This window comes from Octodon degus, unplaced genomic scaffold (assembly GCF_000260255.1).
Source record: "Octodon degus isolate 3935 unplaced genomic scaffold, OctDeg1.0 scaffold00027, whole genome shotgun sequence".
Taxonomy (NCBI): domain Eukaryota; kingdom Metazoa; phylum Chordata; class Mammalia; order Rodentia; family Octodontidae; genus Octodon; species Octodon degus.
The window spans coordinates 1,080,982-1,096,611 of NW_004524603.1; the positions used below are offsets into that span (position 1 = coordinate 1,080,982).

Below are 15,630 nucleotides of genomic sequence, written 5' to 3' on the forward strand. Positions count from 1 at the left end.
CGGAGGATCCCTGTGTTACTGGATGCTGCTAGGGTTTCCGCCCTTCGGCTGTGGCAAATGGCGACACTCCAGACCTGGGTGTTCTGACCCCTGCTGGGATCCTAGCCTTGTTCTTGAGCTATGTCCCCAGGAAGGTGCTGCTGGATCAGGGCGAGTCTCGGCCCAGAGCACAAGCATCCTGGCTTCTGCCCACTGCGCTGCCCTGGGCTGCTCGCCACTGCTGACCCGAGCTGCGAGGCAGCCCCTGTGCGGCCTCGGTCTGTCTCCCTGTGGCACCGAGCATCTTCCCGTGCGCTTGTAGCCATCTGCCCAGCTGCCAGGCACTGGTGTGGGCTCAGCCCTGCCCTCCGGATGGGCGGTGCTCTCGCTCCAGGGCTCCCTGGCCCACGTGGCACCCCTCAGCCAGTGAGCCTCCAGCATGGCCCCTGTAGCGTGAAAGCACCCGGAAGCACCCAGGCCGTCACTACAGACTTCTCTGAAGCGCTTCTCTCACTGCCTGTGCTGTTGGTGCTGCATCTGGGGGCACAGACCCCTGCGCCTCACGAGAGGGGCGCGGGCCTGGGGGACGGCCGGGAGGGACCCGCGGCTTGAGTCCAGCGAGGCCGGCTGCCCTCACGACTGGCGTGCCCAGGCTGCCCGGTTGCACAGGGAGCCGGAGGATCTTTCTCCATCACGGCCAATTGCTGCCCTTGAGCGCTGCAGAGCAGCGCCCCCACACGGTGCAGTCGACGCACGGCCTCCTCAGCTGCTTTAATTGAGACTGAATAAAAGCCACAGGGCTCATCCTTGGGGAGGCTGGGCACACAGCACAGCGGGCAGAGCCACCAGGTAACTGTGAGACAGACGGTCCCCGGCAGTGGCTCAGGACTGCACCTCCTGCCGTGGCCCGCGGCTCTGACCTGTATCTACCCCTCCCCACCTCACGTGGCATCTCCAGGGCCCTGGGCTGCTTGCCTCTGTCACTGCCCCACTCTCAGCCATGCTCTTCCTGCAGGACCACGGAATGCAGGACCTTTTTCCCTGCCAGTTGTGGCCTGGCCAATGTGCCCCAGGCCTCTCCCTTTGTTCTCCTGCAAAGTCTGCTCTCTTTGTAGCTACAGGTGTAGTCACCATTCTTTCAGACACACGACTGTAAGCCGTGAAGGTGCCACTTGGGCCAGGAGAACAGGCACAGCTTGCGGGTGGGGACTGCATATCTGGTCTCTCCTGGAGTTCTCTCCTCTCCTCCCTGTCACCTAGCCCCTGCCAACATGGCCTCCATGACTCCAGGGCCCCAGTGCAGAGCCTGGAGGATTTCTCCATCCGCAGTTGCCCTGCACCTGGGCAGCTGCCAGAGCCTTGCCCCTTCTGCCCAGCACCCTCCCACAGCCTGAGGTGGGCGGCCCACACACCGGGTCACTGGGCTGAGGCAGGCAGCACACTGTTGGGGGGATGCTTAGGTCACAGTCAGGACACCTCTGTCACCCTGAGTTGAACCCCCCGTGTCCCAGGAAGCCAGTCAGATGGATCACCTGCGGTGTTCGCTGCCGCTCAGGAGCTGGCAGGAGCAGCGGGTTCTGCATGGTTCACTCATTTCCAGGAGCAGTGAAGAAGACTTCACCCAGCAGTCCACACTTAAACGCCCTGAGTTTCATTCAGCTTTCATTTATAAAGATTTGGAGGCACCTCACTTTCTTCACACAAATGATTGCAAGTCTGTTCAAAAGAAGAAGCACGATGCCTACTTTGTCTCAAATGCTATATACTCAATTTCCAAATGAATGTGGCACAGATTTCTCTCCTTCAATCCCACCAAAATATTGTAAAACGAGCTTATAGTATATGTGGGTCAGCAAAAAACCTCCCTGCTTATAACTTCTTTCTTTTGGGGGTTGAGGGTGAGACAGGGTCTCACTATACAATCCAGGGTGGCCTTGAGCTCACTTTGCAGTCCAGGCTGGCCTCGAACTTGCTGCAATCCCCGTGCCTCAGCCTCCCAAGTACTAGGATTACAGGCATTAACCCCCACATCTGGCTCAATTATTTTAAGTCTGTAGTTATGTTCACACATAAGAGTGTGAGCAAAAATTCAGTGCAAAAGGCCCACAAAGGGGTGTGTGTGTGCGGTGGGCAGTGGTGTGTGTATGATGCCTCATATGTGTGCAGGTGTGAAGGGGGCTGTTGTGCACGCATAATGTCTTGTGCTTGTGTGATGGGCCATCTCGCGTGTGTGACAGCTCCAGCACGGGTGTATGTGGTGAGGTGTTTTGCATGTGTGGTTCTCGTATGTGTATGCAGTGATGTGACAGAGTGGCGCATGTGTGTGTACAGTGTGTGGTGGGCACACATTGTGTGTCTGAATGTGTGCAGTGCGTGGTCAGTGCCCAGAGGCAGCTGGTGCCCAGCTGTGGTGTAGGCACATGTGCCCGACTCCAGCGCCCGCGCAGCCCTGCTCCCTCGAGCCAGGCCCCGTCTTGCTGGCTGTGCGGGGTTCAGGCCATGCCCTTGGCTGCCCAGCTCTGTGTCTATACGGGCCCCGGGGGTAGGGCAACCGAGGACTTCCTGTGCAGCCCTTCCCACCCACAGGCACAAACCAAGACACCCCCAAGCTGGTGCAAATGGCTCCTCCCGCCTTGGGGCAGGCGGGTGTTCAGAGGGTAGAATTAGAAAATTCCCTGGGCAGGAGGCCTTTCTCTCTGGGACATTGGACACAACATCCTTTGCTGTGTCAGTAAAGAGCACATTGTGTGCTGCAGGCTGAGACTCTGCTGGGTGAGAAGGCTGCAAGGAGACCCATGAGCTTCCTCAACTCACTTCCAAGCAGTGTGGGCAGCAGGGCAGCCGGGCAGCCTCGACCAGTGTCCCCAAGAGGAGCCACCCAGGGCACGTCCACCTGAAGGATGTGAGGGTGTCCACTGTCCCCAGGCAGCCAGGACCCAGCTGCCGAGAAAGCAAAGCAAACATCATGAAGAGGTGCCAGGGGTGCAGCTGCTTGGTTTGCTCCAGCTTCAAATTGATTCTTTCATTGTGAAAAATAGTTTTAATACTTTACTACTAATGTTCTTTTAATGTTTATTGGATAATACTTTTTATCTAAAGCTTTCAAAAAGCCTCTGCTGTCTTGAAAATATATGTTCAAAAAGAAAGAAAAAGGAGTGTGCAGACTCCTCAGCCACCCAGACTGGAGGTGCCGTGACATAGTGGGTGCCTCCGAACCATGCTGGACAACTCCCAGAGGGTGAACAGCCACAAGGAGCCGAGCTGTGGCCCTCAGAACGCACACAGCCTGGGGGTGGACCTTCCTGGGGCCACTGAGCCAGACAGCACCCCAACTCCCGCTGTGGCCCCAGGGTCCGACCCTACTCTGCCGGATCTACCATGCCCAGAACCCTGGCTGTCCACAGCACTCTCACCTGAGCATCACTGGCCCCTGCGATGGGACGTCCGTCAGCTGTGGCTCCACCCTCTTGGAGACAACCCTGCTACACCTGCCAGAGGAGCTCCCGGGCAGGGGCCCGGCCACGAGGAGAGTGGACAGTGCCCACCCCTCTGCCTGCCAAGAGTCACCCTGGTGCAGGGTGGCTAGAGAGAGTGCAGGCTACGCCGGGCTGTCAGCTGTGCCTTTGTGCCCCTTGTTGGGGATTAAGGCCGTCTCCACATGCACTTCACACAACTAATTATTCTTAATTCTAGCATGCAAGAAGATATTAGCCATCCACCTTAGAAATCGATTATACTTACAAATCCATTACTTACCTCACTAGTGCTGTTTTTCTCAGCATTAATTTGATTTCCTCCACTGCTCAGCCTTGGTGTCAGCCAGGCAAGGTACGCACGTCTCCCCGATATTTCTGGCAGTGGACATGCCCCATGGGGCAACCTTGGGGTACTCTGCTTCCCTTTCCTACTTTCTTTCTTTGTGTTTACTTTTGTCCTTTTGAGAACGTGTCACACTATGCAGTTCAGGCAGGCCTTGAGCTCACTTTGTAGCCAAGGCTAGCCTCAGACTCGAAATGATCCTCCTGCTCAGCCTCCAGAGTGCTGAGATTACAGGCGTGTGCCATCGCGCCTGGCTTTCCACTCTTCAGAACAGTCATGTGAAAGGGCACCTAGCGCCATGAAGCAGGGGGTTGCAGTTGTGTTGTTTCATCCGTGGACCGGCCTGGCCCTGGTCTGCCCTCAGCAACACTGCCCGTGTCGCTGCCCACGCAGCCCAGGCTCTTCTGACCATGCTGCCCCAGCTCCCGGGTTCTGAGACATGGTCTACTCCCAGTGCTGACAGTACCCCCACACTTCGGCACAGACAGCCCTTGGGGCCACATCACGGCCGAAGCTTTGAGTCTGCATCCCAGATGCACCCTCAGCACGACAGCCTCAGAGGACTGAAATGGTCCTCTGTTGAGTCCAAGGAGGCCCAGGGTCAGAGGGCTCAACAGCCGCCGCAGGGCCACATTCTGCCCCGAGTGTCACAGGGTGAGCTTCGCCAAACCCTAAAGGTCACTGCATCATTGATCTGATCTCCCAGGGCCCTGGTATAGCCCCGGCTGCAGGACAGTGGGTCCCCCCCAACAACCGCAGCAGGGCCTGGACCCCAATACAGAGCCACACCCATTCCACAGAGCCAGCAGCCCACATCGGATTCCAGCTCGGCATTTTGTGCTCTTTCTGTGTCACAAAAGTTTCTTAGAAACCAGTGGGCATCTGTGTGACACCCTATCCCAGTCCTGATGAGCTCTTCAGAACCGGTCTCCAGGCCCAGAGCACCACCCAAGATACACAGCGCAGTGGCTGCTACAGGACACGGTCCCTACCGCTCAGCCTCAGGCCTGGCTGGGGTGCTCATGAGAAGCCCTGAGGCCACTCACATCCCCAGGTGGCGGGCAGCGCCAACACTGCGGAAGCTGCCTCCTTGGTGAGAGGGAGGGCCCGGCACCATACTCTCCTGGGACCGAGGTGTACTCTTGTGGGGCTTTAGGGTGCTTGTGGGAGGCTGCCGGGTTTCTTCATGACACTGTCATCAACCGCTGTTGTTAAACATTGCCAGGACAGCATTCTCTGCGCGAGATCAGCCCAGCCTGCGCTCTGTGTCCCTGGGAGACCTCAGGGGTGAGGTGGAGGGAGAGGCCATGTGCTGCCCAGCTCCACGCTGTCTCTGGATGGCATCCTTCACAGCTGAAGGTCCATCACCCTGAAAGTGCTATCGGGCTGGTGTCCTGCAGCCACCTCTCCCACGTATCCCAGGAGAAGCCAGACTCCCTGCGAGTCCATCACTGTCACTGTCACTCAGCTGCGCGGCCCCACTGCCAGGGGACAGTGGCTCCCAAGAGGACGCAGCAGGCTGCAGTTCCTTTCTTCCTGAGCCACCCCTGAAACTCCCCCTTCAGTTCCACACTGCTTTAAATGCATGGATTCCCTTTAAAATGAAGTGGTGTGTCCTGAGGCCTCCCCTGCACCTGCAGCCTTTCAAGCCCTGCAGGGCTGCACAGAGCAAAGCAGGCCTGACCCTTGCCCAGCTCTCAGAGGCCATGGCGCTGATGTGCAGGCTGGGCCCAGGCTGGTGTGGCCAGTGCTGTGCCCCGGGCAGCGATGCTGCGGGTTTCCTGGGCTGCTTCTCTTGCTGTTTTCCTTTATGCAGAGGTGACATTTGATTCCAACGCATCCCCTTGGGTGCCACCCACCCCGTGCCTCTCCCAGCTCCCTTGGCCCAGATTTCGGTCGTTTCCCCTCCCTCCTGCTCCACCACCTCTGGTTCCGCAGGCCACAGCATGGGGGCCCCCAGGACACCACAACCACTAAGGCACCCCGAGGCTCCCTGAAGCGTGGTGGGGAGGACGCGCCTGGCGCATAGACCGGGCAGCCGTTTGCCTGAGCCCTCCGCACCAGCCCTGCCATGCCGGGCGCGTCCGGCTTGTTCCCCGGCGTGCGGCCACGGATGCGTCTTGCTCCCTTGTCACGGCGGCGGCGGCCTTTCCTGGCGGCTGCAGCACTCAGCGCTAGGCACAGGGAGCTCTACGTGCAAAGCCAGCGTTAGCCACAGGAGACTTCCCGACCTGCTTTCCATAAATGAGAAATAACTCTGCAATCAGAACTAGACCACACACTGCTTGCTCTAAGCTAAGCCAGTCAAGAGGCCCCAAAACATCCCCAGCTTCGGTTTCCAACAGCAGCAGCTGCCGGTGCTAAGTACGGCGTCTACAAAGGCATCTCAGGACCATTTTTCAGCCCGGCTTTCTCGAATTAATGCTAATGAAAGCTGCCCTCGCCTTATTTTCTATATGAACACTGAAATTGCAGCTGCCTGCCAAGCCTGCTGAGGGACGAGTGTAATAATTTTCAATTGGCCTCTTTGCCCAGAGGGAGCCCGATAGCAGGAGATTGACAGATGTGGCGTGGATTATCTTGTGCGCTGAACTCAGCCCAATTTGTGGTTTGTTGCAGGTGCTAAAGAGATTGATATTGCGGCGACCCTGGAGCACTTGAGAGACCAGAGACCGGGCATGGTCCAGACGAAGGTACTGTCAGTCAGTCCTGCGGGGCTTCCGGGGTGCTCGAGGTGCATCTGCGCAGCTGCTTCCTGAGAGCAGAGAGGGGCTCAGCTGATCAGAAGCAGGCCGGCTGCCACTGGCCACCCCATCCCCTGCAGGCAGGGGCACCCAGGCCCTCCTGAGAGGGTCACAGGGTCTCCCACAGCCCTGCGAACTGCCAGTGTCCGCAGATGCAGGCGGAGCTCAAGTAGGAAGCCCAATTAACAGCCAAAGGAAGAAAACTGAATTTTCAAAGAAAGAAAGAAAAGGCAAAACCCAGAGTCCCAGGGGGAGTCCCCACTCACCAAACACACCTGGCACCCTCCTCCTTCTGCCTCCCTGACCACAGCTGGGCCATGTGCCGGCCCTTAACATGAAGACAGAGAGTGGCCCCTAGGATGGAGAGGGACCCCATGCCCCCAAAATAGCTCACTCCCTGAAAGCCAGATTGTAGCAACAGGGGTAAACACAAAAGCTTCCTCCCTAACCAGACCTAGAGTGGAGGTTGCTCCGGTTCCCTCTTCCCTGAGCATCCCAGACACATCTGTGTCTGGCAGCTGGAGCTCTTGCAGGTCCACTGTTAGATAGACAGTGACAACCCAGCACAGCACACGCCAGCCTGGATTTGGAGTGTCCAGGCAGGAGGAAACTCCAGAGGAAGTCCGAGTCTAGTTTACTGAGCTGGGTCTTTCCCAGGTGGAGTCGGGAGTTATGGGGTAGGCCTAGGTGGGGTGACACAAAGGGGAGGTGTGAGAGTTGGGAGTTGTGGGGCTGGGAGGGACAACTGGTGAGCACCTGAGGGGCAAACAGAGAGGTTTTTAAAACTGGACAGGGGCTCAAAGAGACAGGGCAGGTGTGACTCAGAGGAGAGGGGCAGGAGGCTGGAGCTCCAGGGGCACTGAGACAGCCAGGAAGGAGCCAGGACAAGGCCTGATTTGGCAGGGCAGTGACTCGATCGCTCAGCTATCGGATGATGTCTTGAGTGGGTCTGGACTTCGTGGCAAAATAGGTCTCCAGGAGGAAGGCACAGAGCCCCTGCCCCCAGGCAAGCATGCATAGGCCTCGATGGCTTGGGAAGGCACCCACACCCAGTGAGGCCAGGGTCTCGCAGGTCAGTGAGACTTTAGCGATGTGCTAGACTGTTTTGGAGAGGTCAAGAGGCACAGTGAGGAGCAGGGCAGGGCAGTCAGGATTTGTTTTCTGTGGGGACTCCTGTCAGGAGGGGAATGAGCTGGCTTAGCAAGAAGTGGAGGCAAGAGCCAGCACGGTGGTGCACGCCTGTCATCCCAGCACTCGGGAGGCTGCAGCAGGAGGACCCTTGCAAATTCAAGACCAGCCTGGGCTGCAAAGTAAGCTCCAGGCCAGTCTGAGCATAGCGAGACCTTGTCTCAAAAAGAAAAAAAAAAAAAAAAAAAATTGTGGAGGCAGCCACTGGAGAAGCTCACCTGGGCTGAGTGGGCCCGAGGTGGTTCTCCGGAGCCAGAGGGCAGTGATTATCTTGGGAGCAAAGTTGGGGTGGAGGGAAGAATGTCGGCACAAGGGAGAGCTAAAGCAGGCGAGTTCAGGGAGTGACAGTCCTGAGGATGAAGAGGCTTTTGGGAGAAACCTGCCGCGAAGAAGAGGTGGTGGAGTCTTGGGTTCTAAGGTAATCAGAGGGGCAGGTCAGGAAGGTGGCAGAAACGAGGATTGAGGATTGAGAGGACCGTAGGGGGCTTGCGTGCTGGTCAAAGGCTCTGGAGCAGGGCCTGCTGGCCAGAGCTGGGGGAGGGGAATAGTGAGTGTGGGACTCGGGGGCACTGGAAGTGGGGTGCAGCCGAGGAAAGAAGCAGCTGTCTGTGAGTTCAAAAGGATTCAGGGCTGGGGGTTGTTTCAGTGGGCTCAGATATGAGGGGTCCTGGTACAAATTCTGACCAGGAACAGGGGCTTTAATGGCTACGATCTGAGAACGAGGGAAGGCAGTAGATCCGGCTCTTTTGTAGTCTTTCAGGGAGGAGAATGCCAGGCAGAAGAAGCCAGTGAAGTGCTGGGGCTAGGGCTATGGGCTTCATTTGTGGGGAGGTGGTTTGGGGGAGTAGGTGGCTCTTGGATACGTGTCAGGGTGAGGGACGTAGCACAGGTTGTGCCCACGTCCACTGGGGGCTTGACAAGAACATTCATCTATGAACCAGGAGCTAGTTGCCTGCGGGAGGGGACTTTAGGGCCTGCACATTGGGAAGCGGTTGAGATCTCAGGAGGTTGCTGGAAAGCAGGTGTGGATGGCATTAGGGCCAGCAGGGGCCCGAGCGTGTGGGTGTGCTGGGGGAGGAGACAGGCATCCCTGAGAGGAGAGCGGGAGGGAGGCGTCCAAGGGGCAGCCCGGGGGGAGGGGCTGCAGAGCCGCCTTGTTGCGTCTGGACTCTGGCCAACAGCCTGGCAAGCAAGCAGGCCTGTCCGAAGCCTTGAGGAAAGGACCATCCAGTGGGCTGAGGGCCAGGCCTGAGATGAGGTCCGTGCGTGGAGGTAAAGGTCTCGGGAGCCTGTGGCACTGAGACCTGAGGAGAGAGTGAGGGAGGACAAGGGCGCAGACCGTCGGCGGCGAGGGAAGGAAGATTTGGGAGGGTGACTGTGGTTCCGGGCTGGAGGACACTGGAGTCATGAGGCGGCCCTGGAAGGATGCTGTCACATAGGAGGAGAAGCCTGGCCTTCGGCTCCCTGCAGCCCTGGAGATTTAGCTGCAGGTTTCAAGAAGGACGAGGAAGAGGTCCATGTGGCCCCAATGTGAGGAGAACTGAAACAGACTCCCCGTGACCAGAGGACAGCCTGGGCCTGTGTGTGCTGGCCCCCTCAGTTTTCAGCTAGAAGACAGGTCCCGCCAGGTTGGTGTGCAGGGCGGCATGTGCAGGGCCGCGTGCCCGAGTTGGAGCGGGCACAGCCCAGCTTCTGGCAGCCCTCTAAGCCACATCAGGGGCGGGGCTTCCTGGGGCATGGATTTGGGCACTGCTTTACCCAGTGCCCTGTTTGTCTCACTGAAGCAAGCCCTGGGGCTTCAGGCTTTGCTTGGGTAGTTGTCCCAGCTGGACTGTTGATATGACAAGCTGAGGGCAGGCTGACTGCGGTCTTTTCTGGAGTCTTCTCTGCCAACTTCTGTTTCAGTAGACACTGAATACAGCAAACAGGAGATCAGCCGCAGGTTTGAGGACCATGCTTAAATTTTCAGAACTTTGTCCTGGTGTCAGGGGCTGCCTGAGAAATGAAATCACCTGAGAAAAAGGGGGCTTGGCTTCTAGTGTCTCTGTGAGTAGGGCCATAGGCTGAGCCGGCTCTTGGGGGTCTGGGTCGATGTTTGTGGATTTTGTCAGAGCGGGTGGGCTTCGTGGGACTGTTTAGACTGATGAGAATGTGTCAGGTAAAGCCTTGGCGTTGCCCATTCTCTGTGAAGCAGCTCGTGGCTCCGCCGAGAGTCTTGCCGAGGAGCAGCAGCTGCCAGGGTCTCTGCGACAACTTGGGTAGTGGGCCCCACCAGCTGCATAGGCGACCACTGGCCAAACGTGCTGCCCCTCGCCAGGGGAGAGAGTAGAGGTGCGGATGACAGGAATATGGGAGAAGGGGGAAATCCACAGTGCAACGGGAAGGGCTTGGCGAGAAGGAAATGGGGTGCAAAGGGTAGAGGGGCTAGAGATCCCGCAGGGCTGGCTGTTGGGAGGAAGGCTGAGTCACAGGCAGCAAGGAAGGGGTGAGGGGTGCTGAGGAGGAGCCTTGTGCGATCGGAGTTTAGCATGAGGAAGTCAGGCTGAAGGCTGGCCTTAGAGGGATGAGTTGTGGCCCACCATGAGAGGTGCAGAGCGTGTAAAGCAAGGGTGAAAGGCCTGATCCAGCAGCCTCCCCCCCGTCTGGGCTTGGAGAGAGCATTCAAGGTCAGAGAGGATCTGAAAATGGAAAACACATGTTTTGGCCAAAGAGCGCCTCATAATGTGGCCCAGCCATATTGCAGAAAGAGACGGGGTACCTTGGCTTGAGATGAACCTGAAGACCAGGTGGAGGCAGGCTCTGGAGGGGAAACCCGGGGCGGAATCCCCAGGGGGGCAGAGGCAGCTCCTCCATGGCCAGGGCTGAGCACGTCCGATGGGAAAAGGCCAGTGGGATCCAAGGGAACGCCCCCAACACAGAAGCCGAAGCTGGAATAAAGAACTGACAGAGCAGCCCACACCCAAGCGGGTCTGTGTCCAGGCCACAGCTGACAGCAGGGCCTGATGAGGACTTGCGGCTGACTGCAGGGACAAGCACCCAAGGGTGCTCCCAGAAGACTCCTCATCTCTCTAGGCAGAGGAGATGCTAGGGAGAGGTCTCTGGTGGGCCGGAGGCAGTGAGGGCCCTGGTTCGTATCACCCAGAAGGGTAGGCGGGGGCCACACGCCAGATGGGGGCAGAAGGTGCCACCTCCTGGGTTTCGGAACCAGGTGTTAGGTACCTGGTGATGACCCAGGAGAGAGCACAGCCCCTGGATCTGGAGTCCTCCTGGAGTAACTCCAAAGGAGTCTGAGTCCAGCTTGTTGGGCTGGGTCTTTTACGGATAGTGCAGGGGGCTAGTGGGAGGCGAGGAGGGGAGCGAGAATGGCTGATGTTGTGGCTCTAGCAGTTGGTGCTGTGACCTAGTGACTGGGACAAGTGTCCTCGCCGTGTAGACATTGCTCCCCAGCTCGGGCCAGGAGTGTGGGGTGTAGGCGGGGGCTGATCTCACGAGCTCGGCAGCCTAACAGCGAAGGTCAGACCTCACGCCCATAGACCACCCAAAGTCGGCGCGCGGCTCTCCCTGCTGGCCCAGATCCTGGCCCTCTGGGTGCTGTTGGTGTGCACATGTGGAAGGCTGCTGTGACACACCCTTGCCAGAATGACCCTGTCCCTAAGCAGGCCACAGGGTGTGAAAATCTTTCAGAGGCTGCCGTTGAGAAACCCTGGGCTCAGTCCCAGCATCACAGCAAGACCCCTCGCTGCGCTGCCTGCCGGCAGCCGCCCCTAAAGCTGAGATCACCAGCACCCCGGGGCCTGGCTGCGGTTCCGGGAGCCACGCCGGGGTTCCCAGCTGGGCCGCCTGGCCAAGATGCTCCCTCTGGGCAGTGCCGGCGGCTCCTACGCCCCCTGCTGTCCGGATGCGAGGCTGAAAGTCAAAAGCTGTAAGAGTGGCCTGCCCGCGCAGCGGGTGCTGCTGGGCACAGCGGCTGCGCATGCAGAGGGAGCAACAGCTCGCCACAGCCCTAGCGCACCAGCCTCCTGGCTCTTGCGTCCCGGCATGGCACGATGGCCCTTTCCTCTACATCTCGGCGTCAGGGGAGAGAGGCTGGCCTCAGGACCCCTGTAGACGGGCGGCATCACAGGCGGCGGCTTTTCAGGTGACCCTTGAGTTCCTTGCCCCATGGAAGATCCCCTCCACCACCAGAGATCAGCCGGCACCATCCCGCTTCCCTGTGCCCCTGAGATGCAGGTAGCTGGGGACAGGCAGCAGAGGCTGGTGACTCGAGTGGACAGGGACACGTCACGCCGTGTGACAGTGAGCTCTGCCATGGACAAAGCTAGACGTGAGTTGACCCTACTCCGTGGTGACAGTAGGAAACTCAAGCCAGTCATCTCTGCCTGCCTGGCCTCTGCACTCAGTGTAGACGTGCGCCTCATCCCAAGCAAGGCCTATTCCATAAAACCAGCCTCAGGGCACACAGCCACTGTGCCCCAGATGCCAGCCTGCCTGAACGAGCCATGGCAGGGCACAGCGAGGAGGAAGGGAGCTCGCCCGCCATCTCCTAGGCGTGGACCTGACCAGCGTCAGGTGAGGCAAGACGAGCAGGCTCAGCCCGCCGCTGCAGCAAACCAGACACCAGCACCTCGTGCAGGCCCGCTCTGTGGGTCCTCATCCTGGGGCAGGGCCATCCCGAGATGTGTGCTCGGGGTAGCGCCCGGGGGCAGAACTTACAGAAGTCCCCACCACTGAGGCTGCAGAGCTGCAGGCCAGCCGCCCTCAGGAAGGACAGTGGACAGTGCCCCGGCTGAGCACCCCTCACACAGGCTGGAGTCATCCCCTGCCCAGGGAGCCACGCCTCTGGATGTGGGGCGCATGTGATGTGGCCCTGAGACTGGGCCACCTCCTGGTGGCCCACGGCACTAGCAAGCTAGGTCTCGGGAAGCAGGGGCATCTAACAAGTGTCCCTGCCAGTACAAGACCCAGTCACCCCCAAGGAAGAGGAAGGTCGAAGGCAGCACAGGCCCAGAGACCAGACGCCCAGGTGCTGTCGTCGCCACGAGGCCCCCGCGGTGAGGGCCCAGGCCCGCTCACTGCACGAGGGAACGGCCTCCCAGTGAGGCTGCTCCGCGGTGGCTGGGCCCACATGCATGTCTGTGGTCATGGTCTGCTCCCAGCCCCCACCCCTCAAGGCAACACCGTCACCAGGGATCCCCAGTCACGGTACCTGGCAGCGCAGGTCCTGAGGGCCAGCTCTGGCGAAAGCCAGTGTCTCTGTTACCCACCACAGCCGGGGCCGTTTCCTTGGGTGCAGCCTCTGGCATCATTTTCGTGCGTCCCTTGGATGAATTCCTCTCACAAGCACACTCGAATGCGGGGTCCTCTCCCCGGCTCCTGGGCGCCATCCAGGTAACCAGCCGAGAGAACACTACCGCAAGCGTGGCCACAGACCATGGAGGGTCACCACATGAGGTTGCGGGGCTGGCACCAGACCACACCAGCACTCCCACCAGCATGACTGAGAGGAACAGTGCCATCCACTGACGGGACAGTCCATCAGTCAGCTGCCCACGCAATGGCGTGCGAGGTCCATGGTGCCCATGACTCACCTGGGCTGACCAGCAAGTGCCCAGAGGTGGCCAGGCGGAAACTGGAGCCCAGAATGCTGATCTCCACCTCAGCTCTGTGAGGACAGGGAATCCATTCAGTTCTTGGCCCTCACAAAGCCTGCAGGCCTGGCGCCAGGGCGACTGAGGCTGGCCCTGTGCTAGACAGGTCCCATGTGGGTGCTCACGCCCTCCCCGAGGCACGGGTGTCTGCTACCCATCATCACTTAGCAAGGCTGCTGGGGCAGGTGGCTTCCCAGCTGCGACACCACCACACCTCCCCGTGTCTATAGACAGGACACGCCCAGCGTGGCAAGGACTGTGACTGTTTTAATAGCCATGTCCCCCACTGTCTGCCCCACCTCACCTTCCATCCCAGGAAGGCGGGTCTGGGGTGAGGAGTCCCAAGGTCAGAAGGACCCGGCAGGGCATGGGGACTCCGGGGGTCCTGGTCCCACTGCTCCTGCCCAGCTCCGCAGACGTGCCCCACCCAGAACCACGCCCTCCACGTCAGCCAGTCTGTCACAAGCTCCTCTCTTTCCCAGCTTCTCTGCGGAGCCGCTCACCAGCCCAAGCCTCACTCACGCCTGTCTCCTTCCTGTGTCCCCGCAGGAGCAGTTTGAGTTTGCACTGACGGCTGTGGCCGAGGAAGTCAACGCCATCCTGAGAACCCTGCCCCAGTAGGCAGCACCACGGCCTCGACCGCCCCGCGACTCCGCCCACCTCTCCCTTCAAGGCCGCACAGGACAGGGTCCACAGGCGGTCGGCTCGGCACCTTTCCCTCCTAAAAATGTGTACTTTCGTTCCACTGATTGAGGGGGGCATCCAGCTAGAGGGAGGGGGACAATCAGCGCATCTGTTTTCACGTTCTGGAGACGATTCTTCTCCTAAAGCACACATTCACATTCCTACCTGCAAATCCTACTGTGCTGGCAACGTGGTAGTCAGCAGCATCAGCGTGGTCTGGGAAGGAGCAGGCTGTGGGCGCAGCTTGCCAAAGGGGCTGCATAGGGCAGGGGGGCACCTGGGGTGCCCCCGCAGGCCTACGTGAGCACCACCAGGTGTGCCAATGACTGACCCCAGCCCAGAGGCTGGTTCATCATGGGGCTTCTCAGACAGCATGGTTAGCGTCCACAGCTTGCAGCAGGTAAGAGAGGACCTCCCCAGGTGCAGCCACCAGCTCCCCTGCCCCACCCCCAAGCACTGTGCAGGGCCAGCTGAGCCATGCACAACCCCCCGGACAGGAAGAGGGGCTCCCTGGCTCTCCACCACTCTTTCCAAGGTCACGGCCTCACTGACCTTGTCCCACACTGACACGCTGACCTTGTCCCGATGTCTACACAGGACAACCCATGTGAGAATAACAATGTCCACACAGCAGGGCCAGGTGCCCTAACACACTTTCCCATGAGGCAACCAGACTGCAGTGGGTGTGGGTGGTCAGTGAGCCCCAAGGGTCCCAAGGCCCAGGGGCCCAGGGGACACTTGGAGGCCCAGTCCTGGACGACAGGTGTAGATGCCCCGGCCTCACTGTCACCGGCACCCAGCCCGGGGAGGCTCAGGCCTCCTGCTCCCGGGGTGGTCAGTGGAACTCCGGGTTCTGCGTGGCTCCGAACTGCTGAGGTCACATCTGAGCACCGGTTTACCGCCCCGATAGCTGGGGGAGCCACAGACCCCTCTGTAGCGCTGAGCATGGAGAAGACCCCATCCCGCCCAGGGCCACCCGCCCCTTCTGCCTTCGTGTGACACCCATGCCAGGCACAACAGAGACAGGTGGAGCGGGGCGCAGGTGCCGGCGCGCTGTCTAGAATGGTGTGGTGGGCCTGCTTCAACATCCGCCCTCCTCTTCCCAGATCGTTTCTCCCTACCTGAAATTTAAATAATAACTAATAGAAATGAATTTATCCGACTATAGGAAGCATATACCTACTTTTAATTTCTAACTTCTTATGTTTTAAAAAATCCTGCCGTGTGAGATGCATAAATCTACTTAATGGTGTCACATTAAACGCCTGCTTTCACATTCGATGGTCTTCTTTTTGCAAGGGGAGAGCAATTATTTTCGTGTCCATCTCTCTGCCTGTTTCCTGAAGATCTTAAGTGTCAGTGGCACCATCAGAGTACGGCAGGACCGAGGAGGGGTGAGGCCTCCCGGGCGGCCCCAGAATGGTGTCCAGGCAAAGGGACAGGCAGGGCCTGGGCTGTGCCACACCTGCTGCTGAGCCTCACGGTGTCATCCAAGATCTGACCTGTGTCTCGGAAGCCCTGTGGCCCCTCTCCCTTCCGGTGAGGGGACAGCACGCCTGCGGTGTCAC

General features: G+C 59.3%; 1 protein-coding gene across 3 annotated transcripts in view; it reads left to right on the forward strand.

The window, feature by feature from the left end:
• Ptprn2 (protein tyrosine phosphatase, receptor type N2) overlaps positions 1 to 15,294 on the forward strand; it is a 553,794-nt gene extending 538,500 nt beyond the window's left edge. For all 3 annotated transcript variants that reach the window (XM_023712770.1, XM_023712771.1, XM_023712772.1), the window contains exons 21-22: positions 6,418 to 6,491; positions 13,928 to 15,294. In XM_023712770.1, the coding sequence (XP_023568538.1) occupies positions 6,418 to 6,491; positions 13,928 to 13,999 (146 nt within the window). In that variant the 3' untranslated portion in view covers positions 14,000 to 15,294. The remainder of the gene's footprint in view (positions 1 to 6,417; positions 6,492 to 13,927) is intronic.
• The last annotated feature ends 336 nt before the right edge of the window (positions 15,295 to 15,630 follow it).